The following is a 23,589-nucleotide window of genomic DNA, read 5'->3' on the forward strand; positions in this document are numbered from 1 at the left end:
ATTTTGAGGCTTTTCAAAAACCTGGAAAATTCAAACACTCTAAAGAATCAGAGTTGGAAAAATCAGGGCTCCTTCCCGTAAACTGACTCTGCCAAGTGTGGATCCCAGAGACTTGGTTCATTAAGATCGTCCAGGCCCACCCACCCATTTGTCTATCCAACCTCTCACCCACCCATCTAGCCACCCATTCACCCACCTAGCTACACTTTCCAAGCATTTATGATATGTCAGTCGTCACTGTCACTGTTGGGACATGGCAAGTCAAGTTCTGAGATGTTGTTTTGCTGAAACTTCTATGTATCTTAGTAACTCAGCCCCAAAGACGAGATTCCAACGAAATCATCTCTGCTGAAAATCTCTTACTTTGCTGATGGGGAACATAACAGGCTCCTGTGTGGTGCCCCCCAGAGTGTGTTTACGAGGAGCAGGGACATCTATTAAGATGAAACAAGGTCCCCCCATGAGCCACGCTCATTTCTGCCTGAGGGCCTCTCAAGTGCTAGTCCCTCCAGCTGGAAAGTTCCCTCTGCTGGTTTGGCTTCCCAGGTGGCGCTAGTGGTAAAGAACCTGCCCGCCAAAGCAGGACACATAAGAGACACTGGTTCGATCCCTGGGTCAGGAAGATCTCCAGAGTAGGAATGGCAACCCACTCCAGTACTCTTGCCTGGAGAATCCTGTGGACAGAGGAGCCCGGAGGGCTACAGTCCATGGGCTCACAGAGTTGGACACGACTGGAGCGACTTGGCACACACACCGGCTAGTTAATTCCTCCTTACCCGCTGTATCTAGGGATTACCTCCTCAAAGAGCCTTCCATGACAATCTCTCTCCCTAATCTCAGGAGATGCCCCACCTTATACTTTTCCTTTAAGCCACTGAGCGCAGTCACTAATGAATGTAATAATTATTTCCTATGTCTCTCCAGATAGAGAATGAGTCGTCTGAGGACAAGAATCCTTCCTGCTTTATTCCCTCCTCCCCATCTCTACCCCGCAGCACAGTGCCCAGCAAGGAGCAGAAGCTCATTACACGCTTCCTGGAAGGACAGCTGATGCTCCACAGGCAATGGTGTGTACTCCAAGTCTGCGTAGAGCACAGCTTCCCATGCTTCCCCATGCAGCGAACCAGCAGGCCCTCTCTCCCCAAAAGAGGCTGGTTTTCGGGAAACCTCTTTTGGGACCTGCTCCTCCGTGGGATTTCCAGTTTCTTATACTGTCTAAGAGTTTCATAACAACTAATTCTGAATCTTAGAATCTGGCCAAGGAGCTCTTAAAAGTTTCACTGGGTCTTAAAATTTGGTCAACAGAACTCTGTTTGCTCTGGGAGCAGAACTGGAAAAATAATTCTTTAATACTTGATAAGTAACAAAAGGGTAATTAAAAGCAAATTGACTGTTCTCTAGTTAGGAACCTGATTTTGTTCAAAGGGTGAGTAACTTGTCCCCTTTGGAGTAGAAAACTGAGTCGTTGGACTACTGCTCCTGCTTTTAAGATTGTTGGAAAAGGTAAAGTCAGGGGCGGTCCCATTCACCTGTGTACCCCCAGCTTCTGGGGCCTGCCTGGCATACAGAAGGCGCTTAGTATTGTCCCCTCTGATTATGACGCAGACACTGTGGGCTTTGCAAAGCCCTGAGATTAAGCTACGGATATGTACTGAAACAGTGGCTTTCACCCATCAAGGGGAATGTCGTGAGAAACCCAGAATACAAGCAATGTTCCTGCTGAGGCTTTGACCATGAAGATCTAGGGACACGACACTGCTTGCCACCAGACAGGGAAGTCTTCAAGTGCAGAAACATTTTACTTGTTTTTATATCTTTAACTTCTGGCACAAAGCCCAGAATAAATGTTGAGTGGTAATAAATGCAATCCCAGTGACAATTATGAAAATACAAGGACAAGCGGGAACAACGGAGGACAGAATTCTTCTACACCCGAGATGTTCTGAAGACAGAGACCTAGAGAGAAAACACAGTTTGCAGCCAGACCACCTAGGATATGACGTGCACCCAAGAAGCACTGATTATACAAAATAATCTGAAGCACGACAAGCCTGAAGCATAAAAACAAGCCTGCACTTGGTTGAAAAAAACTCTTCAGGCAAGTGTAAACAGATTCCAAAATAATGTGACAGAACACAGAAGATTTTAAAAAATGCAAGTTATCAGCATACCGGCTAACAGCATTTCCAAAGATGGAGCGAATGTTGTCCACGGTGGTGGCATTTGGCAGGGTCCTGACGTCAGCTACAGTTTCACCTTGCTGATAAAGAGAACAGGGCTGACTGAAATACCATGACCTTGTCTCCATAGCCAACTACTAAAAAAAAAAAAAAAGCCCTTCTTACTTTTATAATACATAACCATCCTTTATAAATTAAGAACTTACTTTTTTAACTGAGAAACCAATGCCCGAATTGTGTACTGCATACCTGGCAGAGAAAAAACAAAATAGTAAAAAAGAGAAGCCAAATGCACCATAGGAGAAGGAGCCCCCTTGTAGTTAAATGAGTGGAGTTAACTAATCTACACAAAGATACATACAAACAAACATATCTTTAAATATCATATTTTGCCCACATGAAAATAAACCAGCAGAGACTGCATGAAGACCTCATTGCTAAATGTGGCAGAAATGAACAAAACACAGGTTTCTCTTTTGCTTCCATGCATTGCTGACTAGACTTGAGGGTATTTCAATACAATCTCCTCCTTGCCTAGTTTTATTTCCAAACTCATCTGAGTGGCCTCAAAAACTTCTTGAGAATGTAGCCTGACCACCCCCTGTACTGTTCTTCTCTCTGAGACCCTAACACAGCCCCCTCCTCACCCATGTCTTCCTCCCCACGAGGTCCTGCTTCAGGATCTCCCAGCATTTCCTCCGCTGGCTCCCATTTACTCCTCCTCCCTCCATGGGGCCCAGGAACTGAAGGATTGTGCCTAGCAAAACGCACTTATTCAGTAACAGTTCACTTACCACACCTAGAACCAAAACAGTCACCCAGAATGCCTCTATTTACAGGAGCTAATTAACATTCTGATACTGATTCATATGACTCCAGGGGAAAAAGCAAAGAAACTTGATGAGGAAGTCTATTCCACTTTATTAACAGAGTGGACTTTATCTAATGAAGTCCATTCCACCTTATTAGAAGCACGTGTTTTACTGATTTTAGATTTTGTAGCAATACTGAGAAATAGTTAACACACCTCTGTTGCAACTCAAGTACTCGCAGGCTCAAGGAGCCATGCTGGGGCCACTATACTAGCAAGTTAAGTCAATCCTGAACATGATGCTGTTTTCACCTGCCCTGGGTCCCTTCTCCCTCTGTTAACAGCCCCTACTCTTTCCTTTGGGACACCACCTATCCCCCTTCCACCTGTATATCCTTTCTGAGAATGCCAATCGAGAAATCACCTCCCCACAGATGTGGGCACACAACGGGGGGGACCCAGGCTACGCCAATCAGATGCACTCTCCCAGAAGACACTCTTGAGCAGACTCAGGAGAGGAATGAAAAGCGTTGGGGCGCAGACACTACATTAAAACCCTGAAGCCACCTTGCTTCTTGGCCTCTTCAAGCAGCAGCTGTCTACACTTCCTTCTACTTGCGGAGTCACTCCTAGCCTTTCAATAAATCTCTTTTGGGCCTAGGTTAGCTACAGTCTGTTCTGCCTGCCACCAAAGACCCTTCACAGATAGAGCAAACAACTGCTCTCCCCTGGGGACGTGACAGAAAGCCCAGAATTCGTTTACTCCTCCTTGTCTCTGATTTTATTTTCACAAACTCGGAAGATCTGGGCTGTCTTAAAGACATCTTGAGAATGTAGCCTGAACACCTCCTGCACGTTATTCTCTTTCAGAGACAGAGAGAATAACCTTGACCTAACCTTTGACCAGAAACAATTTATGGGCTGGTATTGCTGCTTACCATTTAGCTCTGCAACTCTTCTCCATTTCTAACACCAGAACACATTTCTCTGGTGACAGAATGATTCAGAGACCCATGCCCAGATTGTGGACTGTACCTGCCAACAACTTCCAAAATTTTTCCATACTCTTCACTTGGGTTTTTTAAAGCTTTCCTCCTCGTGGATATGTTGTAAAAAAGGTCTTCCACCTGAACAGAAGGTTGTTTTTTGTAAATTCACAGAAGTATATGGAAGTACAGCATGGTCTTAAGGCAGAGAGTCCAACTGTGTTCACCACCAGCACAGTTCTAAGTGTTAGAAGACAGGGCAGGAGACAGGGCTGCCTTAACAAGAGAAAGCAAGGCTCCCACTTGACTCACTGATTTCTCAGAGAGGCACTGGGGTCCACCTCCATGTCAGGCTCTTTGCCTTGTGCTGGGAATAAGACAACAAATAAAATACACAGTCCTGCCCAAAACAGCACAGGATTCAGTGGGGCAAAGATAAACCTATAAACCGTTGTGACACCACATGGCATGAAACCTTTGCAAACTAGAAATAATGTTAGATCTTCTGGGGGTTCTTAGAAATCATACTGTGGTCAACATGAGATGCAAAGTACACATTCATTTCCTCATTGCTGCGCCCCCCACCTGCCTCATCACGCCCAGGGCTTGGGGCCTTCAAGCAGATGTGCCCTGGCTGGGGCAGGGGTGCAGGGGTGGCACGTGTAACGTGATAGCAGGGTGATTCATGGGCTCCTGGAAGAGAAACACACCAAACGTGGCACCACAGGAATAAGGCAGCTTAACAGCCTTTCTCCTGATTCATAACACAATTGTGTTACTCAAGTGCCCTTTGAATGAGTGGTCAGATACTCCTTGTGCCATCCTTCTTTGATAGAGGAGCAAAGTAAGATGAACGGCCATTAAATGACTTGCCTCTGGACACACTGCTGCTGAGTGGCAAGGTTAGGACTCTGGACTTGTCTTCTGGAGTCACGTTTAAGGTTCTTTCAATGGCAGCTACCCTGCCACCAATTTCTGCCATCTCAATAGAAGAATCTCCCAGCCTCTTAAAATAAAGGAGGTGGTGGGCAGGCTGCCATGTCACAAAAATCAATCATCATTTCTCTTTCTTATAGGGTGATATCTTGAGGCTTCTATTAACTGGTAAATATTCATTATATCAATCCTTTGAGAACTCAGAAACAATTCTGCCTTTTATTTCAGTATTTACACAAACCTCTTTATCAACAACGTCACCTCCTGTGTACCGTTCTTACCGTGATCTGGGTCCCTTGGTTGCCTGCACACGGTTTAGGAGGTGCTTTCAGCTTTCCATCTGAGTAATGAGCTCTATCAGAAAACATAAGAGATACTGGTAGCTAATAGAGGATACTTCTCCAAAGAGTAAAAAAGTAAGTTACATCAACAACAGATTAAAATATAGCCATGTTATATGTTGTCTGAGTTACCAGCTTCCTCCCTTTTTCTACTTCCATAACCATCCTAAATGGGTACCAAAGAAGCGGGGAAAAGATCCCTATTTTTTTGTTTACCAACTACTACATTTTTAGTTTCTGAGTTCTGGGCTACAAACAAAACTTATGACACTGCCTAAGATGACAGTAACATTTTTTCAATAATTCTGCAATCATTTATTGAAAGGCTATCATGTATCAGGCCTGTAAACACCCTGAAATAGAGACAGACCTTGGGAGGTTCTTGATTTAGTGAGGGGACAGATTGTTTCCTGAAGTGTGGAACAAGACGCCAGTGGTCCAGAGAAGGAAAACATTGAGCCTGGGGTAGGGTGGGAGGAAGTGTCACAGAAGAGATGACACTTCACCTGGGCCCTTGACTGCTCTCTTCTCAAGTGGAGAGGGCAGGAAGTCCATCCAGGAAGGGAAAAGATAGACAAAAGCACAGAAGCTTTAGAATATGTAGCAGCACAGCTGTGGGGACAGGCTGGGAAGATGGACTGAGCACCTGGGGAGCGCAGGAGCTGCTATGACGAAGATTCTGGAAGATTCTGGATTTCATCCTGCCACACAGGGGAAGCTATAGAGGTCCCAAGCAGGGGCATAACATTCCAGAGGCAAAGAAATGGAGTCTGTGCCCCAGGCTATTTCAGAAGACATTCACTCACAAGCGCCTCCCCTGTTTGTGAGAAGAGATTCTAATCATATCTGCAGCCAGGTCCTAGGGCTGTTGCAATTTGCATCCAGTCAACCCCCTTCAGCACCAAGTGCTGCAGACTGAAATGCTCCATCGTCCATAACATGGACGGCACACACTCATCTGTGGAAGAGGGCTGAGAAACAGACTGAACTGCCCTCTGTTGAAGCTGTTTTCTGTATAAACTAACACTCTGTATGATAAGAAAAAAATTCTCCTTTTTGGCAGGAATTAGATTTGAATACCCATCTTTCACTAGTAATGGCCAACGGTTATGACAGCAAAGGCATGATTTTGATTTCTTGAATCCCCTTCCTGTTCTGTGCCAGCATAAGAGACAGCCAATGGACACCTGTGGGAAGGAATCCACAGTGGCACTCACGTGTGGCCGGGATCAGAGGCAGCTAAGGAGTCACAATCCTTTGGCACCCCAGCCACAGCCGCGTAATCAGGCCAAAGTCATGCCCTGCTGAAGGGCCAAGGGGCAGAGTGACATCACAGCTCCCACTGACTCAGCCCTCCTCAGCGTAACAGACACGGTGCTAGGCACTTGTAATCTGTTACAGTGGACCTTTCACAAGTTCATGAAGGAAGATTATTACTTACAACCACCCCTTTGGATTACCAACTAATCCAAAGGGAGGAAAGAAAATGTACCCAAGATCTAGGCAAAAAAAGGTAACATTCGTGTTTAGACAGGATTACATTGAGTTGCAGGACAAAGCATGTTTCGGGATGAATCTATACGCTAAGCAGAGGCCAGCACTATACCTGTATGCACACTTCCCGTCAGCCGTTTTGGTTGTAATGGTGACGTGAGCCACGTGGCTTATGCTGGCCAGAGCCTAAGGAAGCAAAGGACATGGAGTGAAAGAAACGCCCACTCCTGGGTCACCCCCATCTCGCATTAAGGGAGAAGTTCCCTAAATTGCCTCTTCTGTTTTGTATTAACAAATGGCAACAACGAGCACTCTGCTCACTCATTTGATGACAGGTTAAAAAAAAAAAGGAAGCTATCAAACGGAATCTACAGCACAATTACTAGAACAAAAGGGGAAAAAATATATACATATAAAAGTCCTAAAAGAAAACACAACCAAGAATTAATGTTAACAGCAACTGTGTTCAGGTGTAGAGTTATAGGCATATTTAATATTCTCAATGACTTGTCTTCTAACAATTTTAAAGCTACCTTCAGAAATAGGATAATGGAATCACTCCAAATTGACAGTGTTGTAAACTGTATTCAAAACTGTTTTCTGTAAGCAATTTTATGTTTAGAAATAAAAATTCTTAATTATGCAGTTAAGACAAAACAAATTTTTTTTTAAATGACTATTTTTCCCCCTGAAAATCAAGATTGATTCACTGGCCCTTCCTTTGGAACCTGTATCTCCTTTCACAGGACATCACAGCATAAAAAAACACAACCTAAGCATTTTGATATGTGACAACATCTGCACAAACAGTAAATACAGTGGTGGCAGCTTCAGTTCATTAACAAGGACCATGGCTCAGGCTCAGAGATTACCAGGTCCTAGCTGGACTTTCCTGGTGAATTGTGATGAGCTAATTTCCACCCAGTTCAGTCTGACTCTTTGTGACTCCAAGGACTATAGCCCGCCAGGCTCCTCTGTCCACAGGATTCTCCAGGCAAGAATACTGGAGTAGGTTGCCAATCCCTTCTCCAGAATCTTCCTGACCCAGGAATCAAACCCAGGTCTCCTTCATTGCAGGCAGATTCTTTACCATCTGAGGTATAGAGAAGTCCTAATTTTCATTATTAAATATGTAAACGATTTTGAGACTTTTTTTTTTTAATGATTTCGAGATTTGGATAATGAAGGACATGAAATACATCCAAAACTACAACACTACCCAACACCATGAAGAAAGCAAGCCACTGGCAGATGATCCAGCTGCTTCAGGGGCCTTTGTACAGGCACTGGGGTAAGAGGATAACCGCACAGACTCTGGAGTCAAACTGCCAGGGCTCAGTTCCCCATTCTGCCACTTTCCAGCTGTGCACTCCAGCCACACTTCTTAAAGTCTGAGTGTTAGTTTCCCAGTATGTCAAACAGGACAATAATAATAGAACCTACTCTTTCAGAGTTGTCAAGTGTGAAACGGTTAATACATACAAAGGGCTGAAAACATGGATGGCACATAGCAATCCCTCAGTAAATCTTCCCTGTTTAATCACAACCCCAAAGATACCCTACAACTGGGCTAAGGCTACAGAAGGCCTTGGGCTTAGGAACTGACTTGGGAAGTTGCAAAGTCAAAATGAAACTGCTTTGCCAGGGCTGACGTGAGACCTACTTGAAGTCAGGGGAACCTCAAGGTTCACAGTCTGATGCTACTCCTTCCTGGAACAACTTGGAGCTCACTGTGAGCTGGAGGGTGCTTCAGACCACCTGGATTTGATCTGAATTGTGGCAACTGGGTCATAAAAAGCTGCCTTTTAATTAAAAAAAAGAAAAAAATCAAAGTAAAAATACATTCACATGATAAAAAATTTAAAAACTATAAAAAGGCTTAAAATGAAAAATAATTGGCTCCATTCCCTTCCCTTCCCTTCACTCTCATCCCCGCAAATAACTACCCCCAAACAGTTTCTCTGGTACCCCAAAGCCCCCAGAATACAGCTGGAACACTGCCCGGCCAACACCTGGATTTTAGCATAGTGATACCCATGTCCCCTACGTCTAGAACCGTAAGATAACAAACATGTACTGTTTTAAACCACTAAGATTGTGGTCATTTAGGGGAGCAGCAATAGGAAGCTAATATAAGTTACTGGAAATGTATGCGTATTTTTACTCACAAACATTCTATCTATAAATTTATCCTAAGAAAATTAACTGAACAAAACACACTGTACATGTGAATGTTCACCAGAGCATTAGGCATGAAAGAAATGGCACAGAGCATAAACGTTCAACAGGAAACCTTTAAATAGACTACAGGACAAGTAAGTAATAGAACAGTATGTAGCCATTATAATTTATGTAGTCCTACATATACTGAATGATATCTTTATATTCACAGAGTATTGTCATAAAAATATAAGTTATTTTAGTCTTAAAAGTATTTTTATCCATTTTCTATATCATACGTTCCCATGATAGGCCATATAATTTCATTTATAGATACATCAGAATATAACTTAAAAGATTAGGACTCAAAAAATAAAAACCCCATGAAACTTTTTATATCATGAAAATTAACAGTAATTTCTCAATAAAATCAAATAATCAATCTGAGTTCAATTACCTGTCTCAAAACAATTTTAGTTTGTGCAAATCAGGATCCAAGTAATACCCACACGTTGGAGCTGGCTCATATACCTCTTAAATCCCCCTAACCTCTGATTCTTGCTCCCTTCTTGGCCTTTCTTCCCCTGTGCAGTTCACTTTATAGGAAACAAGTTTTTTATCACGTGATTTCCCAGTCTCAGCCCCTGTACCATGCTCCCTCTCTCCCTGTACTTTTGGTATACTGGTACTCAGATCTAAGTATTGCCTGAGATTCACATCTGATTTGGGACAAGAAAACTTGGTAAGTGGTACAGTCTTCTTCCATCAAGAGACTTGGGTGTCTCTGGAGATACATAATATTAAAAAGCAGAGACATTCCTTTGCCAACAAACGTCCATCTAGTCAAAGCTATGGTTTTCCCAGTGGTCCTGTATGGATGTGACAGCTGGACCATAAAGAAAGCTGAGCGCCAAAGAACTGATGCTTTTGATCTGTGGTGTTGGAGAAGACTCTTGAGAGTCCCTTGGACTGCAAGGAGATCCAACCAGTCCATTCTGAAGGAGATCAGCCCTGGGTGTTCACTGGAGGGACTGATGCTGAGGCTGAAGCTCCAATACTCTGGCCACCTGATGTGAAGAGCTGACTCATAAGAAAAGACACTGATACTGAGAAAGATTGAAGGCAGGAAGAGAAGGGGATGACAGAGGATGAGATGGTTGGATGGCATCACCGACTCAATGGACACGAATTTGAGCAAACTCTGGGAGTTGGTGATGGACAGGGAAGCCTGGCGTGCTGCAGTCCATGGGGTTGCAAAGAGTCGGACATGACTGAGTGACTGAACTGAACTGAACGAGTAAAAAGTGTGATACCTTACTGACCTGTTGAGAAACACAGGCTGCCAAACGGCAGAAATGTTATCATAGGAGGATATTTACACTCTGCTTTCATCCTCAGCTTACCTCACCCCGAAAGCCATAGGTAGAAATATGAGCTAAATCCTCAAAGGACTGCAGTTTACTTGTGGTGAACCTCTCACACACAATCTCAAGATCTTCTTTCTACAAGGTGCAAAGAAACAAGTAAATAATTATGTTACTCGTTTTTCCCAGTCTTTCTGAATTTCCCTTTTCTGGACTGACTCCAGGAAGAAAATGCTCTTGGGAGAAGAGTTCTAACTCAGCAGGAGCCTCCTCTCTGGGCTCCAGAATTTCACGAGGCCCTGGCATTCCCTCCTCTTCACTCACCTGGGTCTCAGCCTGGCCTGCTGCTTCTGTCTCGGCTCCCCTGACAGCGGATAATCCACAATTCCATCCCTAGACCTCCGCTCTGTCTACACTCACTCTCTCGATGATCTCATGCAGGCTCACAGATTGTACAAAAATTATTACTGTATTAGGAAACTCCTTTATTAAAAATTTACAGATATATTTAATTGCAGTAAAAATAATTAACAAAATTTACCGCTTTAACCCTCTCTAGGTGTATGAAGTACATTCACAATATTGTGCAACCATCACCAACTTCCATGTCCAGAACTCTGAAATCTCCCCAAATGGAAACTGTACCCATTAAACAAAAGCTCTCCATTTCCCCCTCCCCCAAGTCCCTGGGAACCACCATTCTACTTTCTGATTCTAAAGATTTAACTACACTAGGTATGCCATATAAGTGGAAACAAACAGTATTTGTCCTTTTGTGACTGGCTAATTCCACTTAGCATCCTGTCTTTAGGGTTCATCCATGTACTAGCATTTGTCAAAAATTCACTCCTTTCTAAGGATGAATAACATTCCATTCTATGTATTTATCATATATTGTTTATCCACTCATCTGTCGCCTCCACTTTTGGAATATCATGAATATGTTGCTATGAACATGAGTGTGCAAGTCTCTTTAAGACCTTGCTTTCAACTCTTTTGGGTATAAACCCAGAAGTGGAATTTCTGGATCATATGGCAATTGTTTAATTTTCTTCCACAGTGGCTGCACTATTTGATACTCCCACCAGCAATGTACAAGAGCTCCAAAGTATCAACATCCTTGCCAATATTTCCTTTTTGAGACATCAAAGGTTTAACGGATGAGGGAGCTTACACATCTGAAGAAAGGTCCTGGAGTGACACCCCACTGTATGAAGCACATGGCAGGCAGGATATGGTGACAATCTTTTTAGTAACTAATTAATTATAACAAACATCCTAATTGATGTCAAGTGGGATCTCACTGAAGTTTTTATTTCTATTTCCCTAATGATTAATCATGTCAAGTGTCTCTTCGTGTGAGTCTCACGGCTTTTAATACCATTAAATGCACTACACCAAATTTTTATCTCCAGAGCAAACCTCTACTTTGCACTCCAAACTCACTCATGGATCCAAATGACAGACATCTTAAATTTAACATACCCCCAAATGAATTTCTGATCTTCCCAAATCCGCCTGTTTCACAGCCTTCCCATCAGTAAATGGCAGCTTCTTTTTCTATTTGCACAGGCCAAAACCTTGAAGGCATTCTTGGCTCCTCTCTCTTACTCCCTACACCAGCAAATTCTGAGAGCTTTGTTGATCATCATCAACAAAGAATACCACTGCTTCTGTCCTGTCCTGCTACAGTCTATTTTCCACACTGCAGACAGAAGAGTTCTTATAAAACTTGCCAAACCATGTTACATTACCTCTTGGCCCAAAATGTTCTAATCATGTCCCTCCTCATCCAGAGTAAAAGCCAAAGATTGTACAGCATCCCACAAGTTCCTGCATGCTCAGCCTGCTTCCCCTTCAGGCCTCACCTCCTGCTACTCTTCCAGTGCCCCCACCACCCCGTCCTAGACACCCCAAGCTCCTTGCTAGTTCTTCAGCATGTCAGGCAAGCTCCCATTTTGCGGTCTTTGTGTGTATTGTTCTCTATGCTCAGAACACTCAACCTTTAAACGGCCTCATGACTCCATCCCTGACCTCCTTACTCTCCTGAACGCTGCCCGGCATGGAATAGGTATTCAATAAATATTTATTGTTGAAGTTCTCAAACAATCCCACCCATAAAAGCCTGAAGTTTCCAGAACAGGGCAAAGGTCCACCACTTCCCGCAGATGCAACACAAGAAGCACACAAACATCCTGCTGCTCTGAGGTTTTACTCACCCTGATCCCAGTGCCATTGTCTTGAATCTGAATCAACTTCAGGCCTCCCTCTTTAACGACCACTTGAATACTTGTGGATTTTGCATCTAAACTGGCAAATCAAACAAAAAAATAGTAATTGATCACTCTGCAGTTATTCCAATGCACGTATTTTAAAATGAATCAAGGCATAAGAATAAACTTCAAATACAAGACTGATGAATGTGTTTTTCTTTTGTCTTAAAGACTCTGAGACCACAATGTTATCAGCTTACATGTTGTGAGAGAGGGAAGGAAAGAAGAGAGGGGCAGAGGGGGCAACCATCACTTCCAATAGGACATTCAGCAACATTTCTGCTCCTTTAGTTCTAAACTAATTCTACCATCTGTTACTCAAACTTTATTCAGCCCCAGGACCCTACATGACCCTTACAAAATGTCACTAAGGAAAAAATTCTGTAAGTTTTTCTCCACTAGCCTCTTTATGAAAATATATGTTGGGAGAAAGAAAAAAATGGTGCTGCAGAAAATTAAATACACCTTATTACCCCTTCAAAGAAAAGCCTACAAGCATAGAACATCTAGAGAGAGAGAAAAGAAATCAGCCTGGGGCTGCATGAGAAAAAGAACTTACCTCCTCTTTAGGAAGATAATTATTTATTCAGAAATAAGATAATAAGTTACTTAAATATCAAAGAACTTTCTCAGGAGTCCCTGAATTGAAGTTGCATTTAGCCATCTCGACTTGTGTATTAAAAACAGCACAGCTAGACGCCATACAAAATTTCTTGGAGAACTGTAAGCCAGTGATCTAATATGTGTGGTGTTCCTGAACGGTACCTTAACACACTTCAATTGCTCCGTTAGTTAATTCTAAAACTGGAGAAACAAAAGCCCCCATTTGCCAACTATATAAGTAAAGTCATAAGGAGAGACAATGCTCAGATTCCCTGCTTCTTCTGTCCATTTTCGAATTCTCCTCCTTTGTCCTGGTGGTTCTTTCTGACCCACTGTTCTTTCATTATCCCCATGGTTGTTTATGTTTTCAGAACAATCCCTTTACAAACCTTCCAACTGGAACTTGTTTTTTCCCTTTAACGTATGGATTGTATTAACATCAATGCATTTTTTTTTTTTTAAATATTTGGCTGCACCAGGTCTCATTGCAGCACGCAGGATCTTTAGTTGCAGCATGTGGGATCTAGTTCCCTGGCCAGGGATTGAACCCCAGCCCCCTACATTGGGAGGACAGAATCTTAGCCACTGGACCACCTGGGAAGCCCCACATCAATCAAAGCATTTCAACACAAAGGAGCCGACACATTTAGGTATACTAGGAGCCTCTGCCCTTTTTGAAGTTTACAGTTTACATCTAACCTTCTTTCCACGTTTTTAACCTCTTCCCTCCACAACGGTTGTGTGACAGTTCTAAACATCAGAATCCCCGGAATACCCCCAAGAGATAAGGGATCTTCGAAGTGACTCCGCAAAAAGGGTAGGAAAATCCTAAGTGGGTGATTTGAAAGAATAGCATTGAAACATGTATAAATCACATGTGAAACAGGTAACACCAGTCCAGGTTCGATGCATGAGACAGGGTGCTCAGGCTGGTGCACTGGGATGACCCAGAAGGATGGGATGGGGAGGGAGGTGGGAGGGGGGTTCAGGATGGGGAATACATGTACACCCGTGGCTGATTCATGTCAATGTATGGCAAAACCAATACAATATTGTAATTAGCCTACAATTAAAATAATTTAAAAAATTCTAAATGGGGACTAACCTGGCAATAATAGGAAAATCACAAATTAAACTCTCCCAACAATTAATTTTGAATATAACTCAAAGTGAATTGTACCGTTGAATGTCGATGGACGACTTATGGAATAAGCAAGAAACTGATAACCCATGGTACCGTTTGAAAGAAGAAAGAAATTTAAATTATAAAACTTTTAGACATTCAAAAACTTGCACCTTCTGCATATACAGTTTAAAAAGGTTTCTTAGTTAATAGCATCATTAAAACAATGATGCTAAAATACTGGTTTACTGTCCTTGCTCCCCCAACAACCCTAAAGTCTCGCGAGACCGCTCGAAGACACGTGAGGGGAGCAGACGGTAGCCTGGGCCTCTGCAGCCGCGACCACACACACTTGGGTTCAGGGCAGGGAGGCGTGTCCGCGCCATCCATAGCGGCGGTCCGTTACGTAGTGGCCTTCGAGAAAGCCTTGACTCCCTTCGTACCAGTTCTCAATCATTTCCTTGATGGCATTAGCCGGCCGCTGGATAACTTCCCCTGCCGCGATGCGGTTCACCACTGTCTCGTCCAGCCGCCGGATAACCCCCGCTACAAGCGACATTTTGGCGCCAGACGATCCCCGGGTCACGGCGTGAAGCTCACTGGAAGTACCTCCAGCCAATCTCCATACAGTTTCTTGCCCACGTCCTTCCCTCAATCCTGTTGACGAAATCCAGCCTAACCCTCGGGCTGTAGCGTCACTTCCGGACCAGGAAGCTACTGATTGGGCAGCTCTAATGCCCGTGAAGTCCGTGATTCCGGTTTCTTAGTCCCGCCCTAACACGGCTTCCGTTCGCCTCGCAGCTAGAAAGATGTGCGCCTGCGCGCTTGCAATCGCGGCCTACTCTTTCTATTGGCTCCTGCCTGGGGCTAGGGAATACGAAATCTCCAGCCAATAGGAAAGGACGCGCGGGTGCCCCAGGTTGGTGTCCGCCGCTGGGGTGATCTGGCGCAGAGCGGAGGAGGCGCTTGGGGCCCCTCTCCTGCTCTTTCCTCCCCTTTGCTTGCGGCCTCCCAGAGGTCGGCCCATCTCCTGTGGCCTCCGTGAAATGTGGATGACGCCCAAGAGGAGCAAAATGGAAATCGACGAGTCTCGGGCGTTCCGGGCCGAGTGGACCCAGCGGTACCTGGTGGTGGAGCCTCCGGAGGGCGAGGGCGCCCTGTGTCTGGTCTGTCGCCGCCTGGTCGCAGCTACGGGCGAACTCGACGTCAAGCAGCACTACGAGGCCGAGCACGAGTACTACGAGCGGTATGTAACGGAGGACGAGCGCGCGGCGCTGGTGGAGCGTCTGCGTCGCGGCGACTTTCCGGAGGCCGCCCCGCTCACTCCGGAGCAGAGAATAGCCCGTGCAGGCCTGGGACTCGCCCGCCTCTTGGCCTTGAAGGGTTGCGGCTGGGGCGAGGGGGACTTTGTGCACCGGTGCATGGCGGTAATGCTGAGAGACGTGCTGCCCGATCACGTAGGCATTATGGATGGCATCGATTTATCTCCAGAGACCACGCGGCAGAGGGTCCTGGACATTCACCAGAATCTACGCAGTCAACTTTTTAACCGAGCCAAGGACTTTAAAGCCTATTCCCTTGCCTTGGACGACCAGGCTTTTGTGGCCTATGAGAACTACCTGCTGGTCTTTGTCCGCGGCGTCGGCCACGATTTGGAGGTGCACGAAGAGCTTCTGACCATAATCAACCTGACTCATCACTTCAGTGTTGGCGCCCTCATGGCGGCAATCCTTGAGGCCCTGCAGACGGCCGGGCTTAGCCTGCAGCGCATGGTTGGACTGACCACGACCCACACTCTGAGGATGATTGGTGAGAACTCAGGACTGGTGTCATACATGAGAGAAAAGGCTGTAAGCCCCAACTGTTGGAATGTGATCCACTATTCAGGATTTCTTCACTTGGAACTGTTGAGCTCCTACGATGTGGATGTTAATCAGATCATAAATGCCGTATCTGAATGGATAGTTTTGATTAAGACCAGAGGCGTGAGGCGGCCGGAATTTCAGGCTTTACTGACTGAATCTGAATCAGAGCACGGTGAAAGGGTTAACGGACGCTGTCTGAACAACTGGCTTCGGAAAGGGAAGACTTTGAAACTAATATTTTCTTTAAGAAAAGAGATAGAAACATTCTTGGTCTCGATAGGAGCCACGACGGTCCATTTCACAGACAAGGAATGGCTCTGTGACTTTGGCTTCCTGGTGGATATTATGGATCACCTTCGAGAAATCAGCGAACTATTGAGAGTGAGCAAAGTCTTCGCTGCCGCCGCCTTTGACCATATCTGTGCCTTTGAAGTGAAGCTGAATTTACTTCAGAGACAAGTCGAGGAAAAAAACCTGACACATTTTGCTTCCTTGAGCCAAGTGGTTGATGAGCTTAAAGAGAATCTTCAAGAAGACGAAAAAGTACTCGATCTTGAGAGGTATCGAGCGGTGATCTGTCGCCTACAGAAAGAGTTTGAGCGACATTTCAAGGACCTCAAGTTCATTAAGAAGGACTTAGAGCTTTTTGCTAATCCATTTAGCTTTAAACCTGAATATGCACCTATTTCAGTAAGGGTGGAACTCACAAAACTTCAGGCAAGTGCTAACCTTTGGGAGGAATACAGAACCAAAGATTTAGGGCAGTTCTATGCTGGTCTGCCTGCAGAATCTTACCCGATTATCAAAGGGGTTGCCTGTAAGGTGGCATCCTTGTTTGATAGCAGCAAAATCTGTGAAAAGGCTTTTTCATATTTGACTCGAAACCAACACACTTTGAGCCAGCCTTTGACAGACGAACACCTCCACGCCCTGTTTCGGATTGCCACCACTGAAATAGAGCCGCGCTGGGATGATCTTGTGAGAGGAAGAAATGAATCCCATCCATAAACTCTTGTAGTACAACATTGAAACACTCAACAAGAATCCAGTTCTAAAAGCAAACATCTGTTTGACTTTCAAGTGTGCTAATTTGGATTGTGGGAAGGCACCATGTTCTTCATCAAAATTGATCACAATTGATACGCTTTAGACATTTTTTTTTTCATCTCAAGAGGCAACATGGGACTGACACCTGCAGACACCTTTTTTTTTTCTAAAACTGAATTTCATGGCAAAGTCATTATCTTTTGCTTTTTTGATAAAATTGTTTTTAAAGAAGTTTAGTACTAAAATGGGAGTTGAATCAGAAGTCTGTTTTTAAGGTGTCTTGAAGAAATTTTGCTCTTATTTTAACCAAAAATGTGTTACAATTCTGATGCGTATAGTCTGAAGGTATCAGCTTCTTAAATATATGTTTGAGCCAGTTTGCAGAAACTCACATAGCAACTGCAGAAGCTTCTGCAAAGGAGGAGCGTACATACAGTGGAGGTGTTTATCTAATTATCAAAATGTTGGAGACTATTTTTTGTAGACATGTTTCTGAGTCTAAAGTAAATATATTTACTTACTTTAGACATATTTCCTCTCTCTCACCTTCCCCTGCCCCATGGTAGTGATAATGATATTACTTAGGAAATTTTACTCAAGTTGAGTAAAGTTTTAGTCAGAGGAGCAAGAATTGTTTTAAATTGCTAGTTTAGGAGGCTTTCACAGTTTGGAAATCAGACTAACCGATTTTTGGCAGTTTCCCGTGAATGCTTCGCAGTTGGGTGCCGTTTTTATGAGCTTGCCTGTTAGAAGACTGTGGTAAGTATAGACTCTTAGGGGCTGCCCACTAGTCATTCTTTGTACTCTAGACAGTTTAGCCCTGTCGAAAAGGATGAGAAAGAGAAGATGTTTGCATCGCAGGATCGAGCTGTGAGCTATTTTAGCTTATTTGTCCCATCGGCCTGGGTGCTGCAGCTTTATAAAGAAATCCTGCTAAAAGGCAATCCTTTATTTTAACGTGATGTATCGAATGTTGTTTGTGACTTTAAGTGGATTTATTATTAACTTGCCATTGTCTCACACATTGTGTATTTAAGACTGCACAAGGGGAAATATTTTAACTCTCCAGAAGCAGCTTTATTTACTGATTGTAGCAGTTCCATATATTTTAGTGAGGCACCTGCTTTGGACTAAAACAGTAATTTTCAAATTTATGTCAACCATTAAAAAATCTTATAGTAAAGCCAAATATGTGAAATGATTTAAGGACAGGACCCAACTTAGAGATCCGCTCAAGTACCATTTGAAAACTTGTGCTCAAGTCCTGTCTTAACTCTTGGACTGCATTTCTCTATGGTCACTAATTCAGCAAATTCAAGGAACCAGAATAAACAAGAATTTAGAAGGAATTGAAGCCTGAGCAATCAAAATAGAACCAAAATCTTGACAGTGGTTCTCAATCAGACAGTATCCCCTCCTTTAGAATGTAGGGAAACAAAGGAGACTGTTTTTAATTGTGACATTCATTAGGAGGAAGTTCTGCTGGCATGTGAGCATGAATGACACCCTCCCCTTGTGCATAGGATAGCACAGCACAGTATAAACTTACTCCTCCCAAAGTTCCAGCAGACCACCCCCAACCCGAGTACATCATCTGATTTTGAGGGAGAAGGCAAATTACCGGTAGAAGCAGAATTAGAAGGACAAGTTAGGCTAATTGATAACATTTGATGGCGGAAACTAATTCCAGCATTCCAGATTTGGCTGGTAAGATACAGTCAAGGCCCCGATAGGTTCTAGTAGCTCACAACAGCATTTATAAATCAGTAGTTGGCACTGAGCCAGATTAAAGGGCTCTGGTTTATTACACACAATTAGTTTAGGGCAGAAAAGAAAGTGTTCTATATTACTAAGATACTTAGCGAGAATGGTCAAGTTAAGATTTGGGTTAACAGGGAGTAAGCTTAAACGTCTGGAGAAACAGCAGATTAAAAAAAACAAAAAAAGAACAAAAACATCTGCCGGTAATTTTCCAGCAGTTTGGAGTATTCACTTGGCAGGTGCCTTATGGAAAGGATAATTGGAAGACCTGGAAGCTGATTCTGCTTTCTAACTCCAGTTTCTCAAATGCTGAAGTTTTGTATATTTTGTGAATTTCCATTATATGTTTTCCTTAGGGTGATCATAAAATTAGTTCTGTAGTCACTGACTGGGGGAGATATAAGCCCAGAATTTTAAATTAACCCTGAACAATAGAGAATTTGCTATGTAAATTAGCCTTGTTTGTTAAAAAAAAAAAGTGTGTATTTTACTGTTTTCTGTACTAAGTAATTCTGTAACTGCATGGCAGTCTTTACAAGTTACTTTTTATAATATAGCTGTTACTGGTCCTGTCATATCCGTGAATATGGTTAAAGTAAGTACTATTTTTTTTAAAAACTTTTGTGTCCCAGTATCTCCCATTCCTACTAGTTTTCTTCAAAGATTTGTCTGTATTCCCGCTGTCCCATATTGTGCTCTGATCACTCTACCAAGTTTCCCAAGTCCTTGTCAATATGCCAAGCCTCTTCCTACCACTGACCGCCCTCCTCGAAATGCTTGCTTAGTTTGGCTCTGGGGAGAGACCACCTCCAAGAACTCGTTCTCCATCTTCTTTGCAGGCACCTCTTTCTCTTAAACATCTGTGTCCTTGGGAATTTTTAATTTGGTTTTAAGCTATCTTGTTTACATCATCTCCTTAGCTGATCTTTTTTTTTTCTTTCATCCCTTCAGTTGCCAACTGTATGCAAATGACTCCAACTTAATGTCTCCTTTCTTGACCGTCCCTGATTCCCGTATCTAATTGCTAACTCAAGTCCACTTTGCTGTCTCATAGGCATCACACATGTCCTTGACCTTGTCCCCCCAAACTGCTCCTCCTCTCCTGGTCCCTCTATCTGTAAATGGCACCACCACTGCCAACCATCCAGTTGGCACAGCCCGAGCCCCAGACTCAGGTCTCCATGACCTTTCCCTCTTCATCCATCACATCCACTCACACACACCTTTCTGTGAAGTCTGTTGCCTAAACATTCCTCAGTTCTCCAGTGTACTCTCCTGGTTGAGGCCATCAGCCTACCTAAAGTACAGCAGTGGCCTCCTCCGTCTCCCCTTGTCTGGTTGTCATCCCTTGTCACGCTGCAGCCAGATTGCTCCGAAGTCTGGTCAGTCACTCCTCTGCTTCACCCACTGCTCTTAGGAAAAGGTGCAGTTCATACGCCACCTCTCCAGGAAGCCTTCATCCATTCCCTCTAGACCAAGTGCCCCTACGATGCATCTCTAAATACCCTGTTTCTCCCCAGCCACACACACAGCACACTTCATTGATCCTTCTTGTTGATCCTTGCTACACTGTGAGCTTTGCAAGCCTGGGGACCATGTATATGCCTGCTCACTGTTCATCTAATGCTTAGCGCAGTGCCTAGCTTTTCAGTAAATATTTGGATGAGTAAATATTTGTTGTTCTACTCTTCGCAGCCCTTTCATAGTCTTTGACCTTCTCTAGTTCTGCGATGACCTGCTTGCTGGGTAACTTATCCACCAATTGCCAAGTAAGAAATGAAACTAAGTTCTTTGTGACTAGGGAATTGTATTTCTAGAATTGAGTTCAGTGCTTGGCATGTGGCTCAAATATTTACTGTGTGAATGTTGTTGAGGAGACACTGTAATTGGCCCTTGTAAACATGAAGTAGTAACATGAAGTATATTCATATATCCACCATGTAGTACTGTCTTTACCTCCTTGATAATAGAAGTCTTCGTTTTTTCTTTCTTTCTAATTGCTAAAGGCAGGCTTACAAAGGAACCTGGATGAGAAAGATTGGACAACTATGTAGTGGACTAAAACAATACTTCAGTTGCATTCGGTACCAGAAAAAGATAATACCTGCTTAAGAGTTAATATCTGTTTTCCTTCTGTAAGCATCAACTCTGGGAGAAAACCACCTGCTCTTTTCCTTTACAGATGGTTTCTGGCTCTTCTGGGATTTTAAAGTAAGTAAATTTCACAAAATACTAGAAGGACCCAGTCAGCCCTTACGATCACTAGATACTCCGTTCACATGCTTTCCTACTTGCAGAATGTCCTCATCACTCATCACCTCCCTGAGGAGGGTAACCCGGAAGTGCTGTGCGCTCCGTGTATGCTGCTTGGATTTGCTCTGCTCCTTCGCTTTCTTGGTCTCATGCCTCTCTGAACTTACTTTCTGGGTCACCTGGCCTTCCAGGTGTTGCGAAAGAGCCATACCCTTCGTCTCTTTTGTCCCTGAGCCATTTTTTCCAGCTTAAGGGATTAACTGGTGTTACACTCTTAACTGGACTTTTAGACTGAGGCCCATTAACTAATTCAGAGATTTTAACAGTAAGTGTGATTGTCATCCAGTGATTTGATCCTTGCTGTAAAACTGGGTTTTACTCAACCTTTGACATAAAGGATTTCTCATTTTTATCTCTCTCTGTAATTGAGACGTCGCCTCTTCCTACCCAATAAGTACTTGAGTTTGTGAACTCTCTTTATCCCCTTGTATTTCTGCTTGCAAACTGATGAACTCTTTTCTGAGTTCATCTCTTTCCTGTCTGTTTTGTCAAATGGGACCAACAGCTACCATAAAATATTTTGTTTCCTTGTCTTAAAGAGAGATTCTCTGCCTTCCAGATTCTCTCCAGGGAATTCTTCCATTCCATAACAGGCATTACCCTGTAGAAATTACTTCTTCCGTTCTCCAGCAGCAATTTCCAGAATGCCTGCCAACTAAGTCAGTGTTCAGTACTCTAGATTTTTTGAAAACAGAACCTATTTCTGTATCAATGGGCTAGGTTGCTGTGCGGTAACAACCATGATTCCCAGCTGTTCTCTGGTGGTCTGGCGTGGGCCTGTGCTCTTAAGTCAGGGGTTGAAGGCTGTGGGTGAGGTGTGTCATATGGCCTGTTTGTCTAAATAAAATTTCCTTGGGAGACAGCCTTGCCCATTTGTTTCTGCCTTATCTATGACTGCTTTTCCTCTACCCTGGCAGAGTTGTGGAGTTACAGAAAAAAGTGTCCAGCCCACAAAACATAAAGTGTTCACTATGTGAGCCTTCAGAGAGTGTTCACTGATCCATGCTCTAAATGGTCCTCATTCTGGGGCTCGAGCTGACCAAGCGGATATCACCTAGGGTGTGGCTGCTCATTTAGGGAAATGAAAAAGTAGGACAAGTCACTTACAGGCCCTTTAAGCACTCTCACTGGCCAGGGCAGATCCCATGGCCACCCCAAGCCCAGGGAGTGTGATCCTTCCGCGTGCCTTGGAAGAGAAGCAGAGATATTTGGAAGACGATACTACCAACTAACACATAGCTGTATTTCTCTCTCTCTACAAAATTTCTTTGAAAGTATTTTTTCTTTTTAATTGCGGTGAAATTTACCTTCAGTAAAATGCAAAGACTTAGTGCACACCTTGTAGATTTTTATGTGCACCCTAGAACCCATCAACCAAATCAAGACACTGAACGCTTCCAGCACCCTGGTCACTGCCCGCCTATGCACACCCGCAGCCTGCCACAGATAACCACTGTTCTGACCGTTATCACCAGAGATATGTTTGTTTTAAAGCTTCATGTAAATAATTCTGTGTACTCTTGCTCAGCATTGTATCTGTGAGTTATCCATGTTGTGATTCATTTATTAATACCTCTCTGTAGTGTTCTGTCATGTGACTTAGACCACAGTTTATGAATCCATTCTACTGTTGGTGGAAATTTGGGTTGTGTCCAGTTTGTAGTTGTTATGAATAAAGTTCCTACGAACATTTTGGTGTCTTTCACTGGATGTGCGCGCCCGTGTTTCCCACTATTCTCTTTGGTATATGCCCTGCTCCATACTTCTCTCATAATGATTCACACAGCAACAAGCTAATCATATTTTAAAATGTAAATCAGAGCATGCCAGTCGTCTGCTCAGCATGCTCCAGTGGCTTACTGTCACAGAATAAGATCCAAGGTCCTCATGGTCCACCTGCGTGATCTGTACCCATACAACCCTTTTCTTTCCTACCTCATCTTGCATCATGTCCTTTATCCTTTCCCCTCCCCCAATGCACTCTACTCTGAACTACACACTGCTGGCAAATTGAAGACTGCAGGCAATTTGACCCCATCCTTGGAGCAGTGGTCATCTTCATAGATAATTTTTTTTCCATGCCACAGGTTCTATGGGACCTTAATTCCCTGACCAGGGATTAAACCCACAACCTGCAGTGAAAGCCCAGAGCCCTAATGACTGGACCTCCAGGAAAGTAACTTAAACTACACAGATCATTTTAACAACCCGTGGCGCTGGTTTACTTAAGTCAAGTACTGTATGGAATAAGAGGCAAATACGCCCTATGAGTCGGAGAAGGCAATGGCACCCCACTCCAGTACTCTTGCCTGGCAAACCCCATGGAAGGAGG

The 23,589-nt window shown here is 43.7% G+C and overlaps 2 protein-coding genes across 9 annotated transcripts in view; one reads left to right on the forward strand and one right to left on the reverse strand.

Moving 5' to 3' along the window:
* The window catches only part of MLH1 (mutL homolog 1), a 93,167-nt gene extending 78,224 nt beyond the window's left edge, over positions 1 to 14,943 (reverse strand). Inside the window, exons 1-8 of one of the 8 annotated variants that reach the window (XM_059879752.1) lie at positions 14,715 to 14,943; positions 12,492 to 12,582; positions 10,312 to 10,410; positions 6,861 to 6,934; positions 5,195 to 5,267; positions 4,027 to 4,118; positions 2,387 to 2,429; positions 2,172 to 2,260 (exon numbers count right to left, since the gene is read on the reverse strand). In XM_059879752.1, the coding sequence (XP_059735735.1) occupies positions 2,172 to 2,260; positions 2,387 to 2,429; positions 4,027 to 4,118; positions 5,195 to 5,267; positions 6,861 to 6,934; positions 10,312 to 10,410; positions 12,492 to 12,582; positions 14,715 to 14,830 (677 nt within the window). In that variant the 5' untranslated portion in view covers positions 14,831 to 14,943. The other 7 variants (NM_001075994.2, XM_024982841.2, XM_005222490.5 and 4 more) reach the window with 7 other exon arrangements.
* A 245-nt stretch (positions 14,944 to 15,188) lies between these two features.
* On the forward strand, positions 15,189 to 22,947 carry EPM2AIP1 (EPM2A interacting protein 1). Its single transcript, XM_005222591.5, has one exon. The coding sequence runs from the start codon at positions 15,318 to 15,320 to the stop codon at positions 17,142 to 17,144; it is 1,827 nt and encodes a 608-aa protein (XP_005222648.1). The 5' UTR covers positions 15,189 to 15,317; the 3' UTR covers positions 17,145 to 22,947.
* The last annotated feature ends 642 nt before the right edge of the window (positions 22,948 to 23,589 follow it).

The sequence above is a fragment of the Bos taurus genome, chromosome 22 (assembly GCF_002263795.3).
Source record: "Bos taurus isolate L1 Dominette 01449 registration number 42190680 breed Hereford chromosome 22, ARS-UCD2.0, whole genome shotgun sequence".
Classification (NCBI taxonomy): Eukaryota; Metazoa; Chordata; class Mammalia; order Artiodactyla; family Bovidae; genus Bos; species Bos taurus.

Bases quoted from the DNA above. Each gene is read 5' to 3' on its own strand.
- EPM2AIP1 (XM_005222591.5), top strand. From the start codon at position 15,318: ATGTGGATGACGCCCAAGAGGAGCAAAATGGAAATCGACGAGTCTCGG.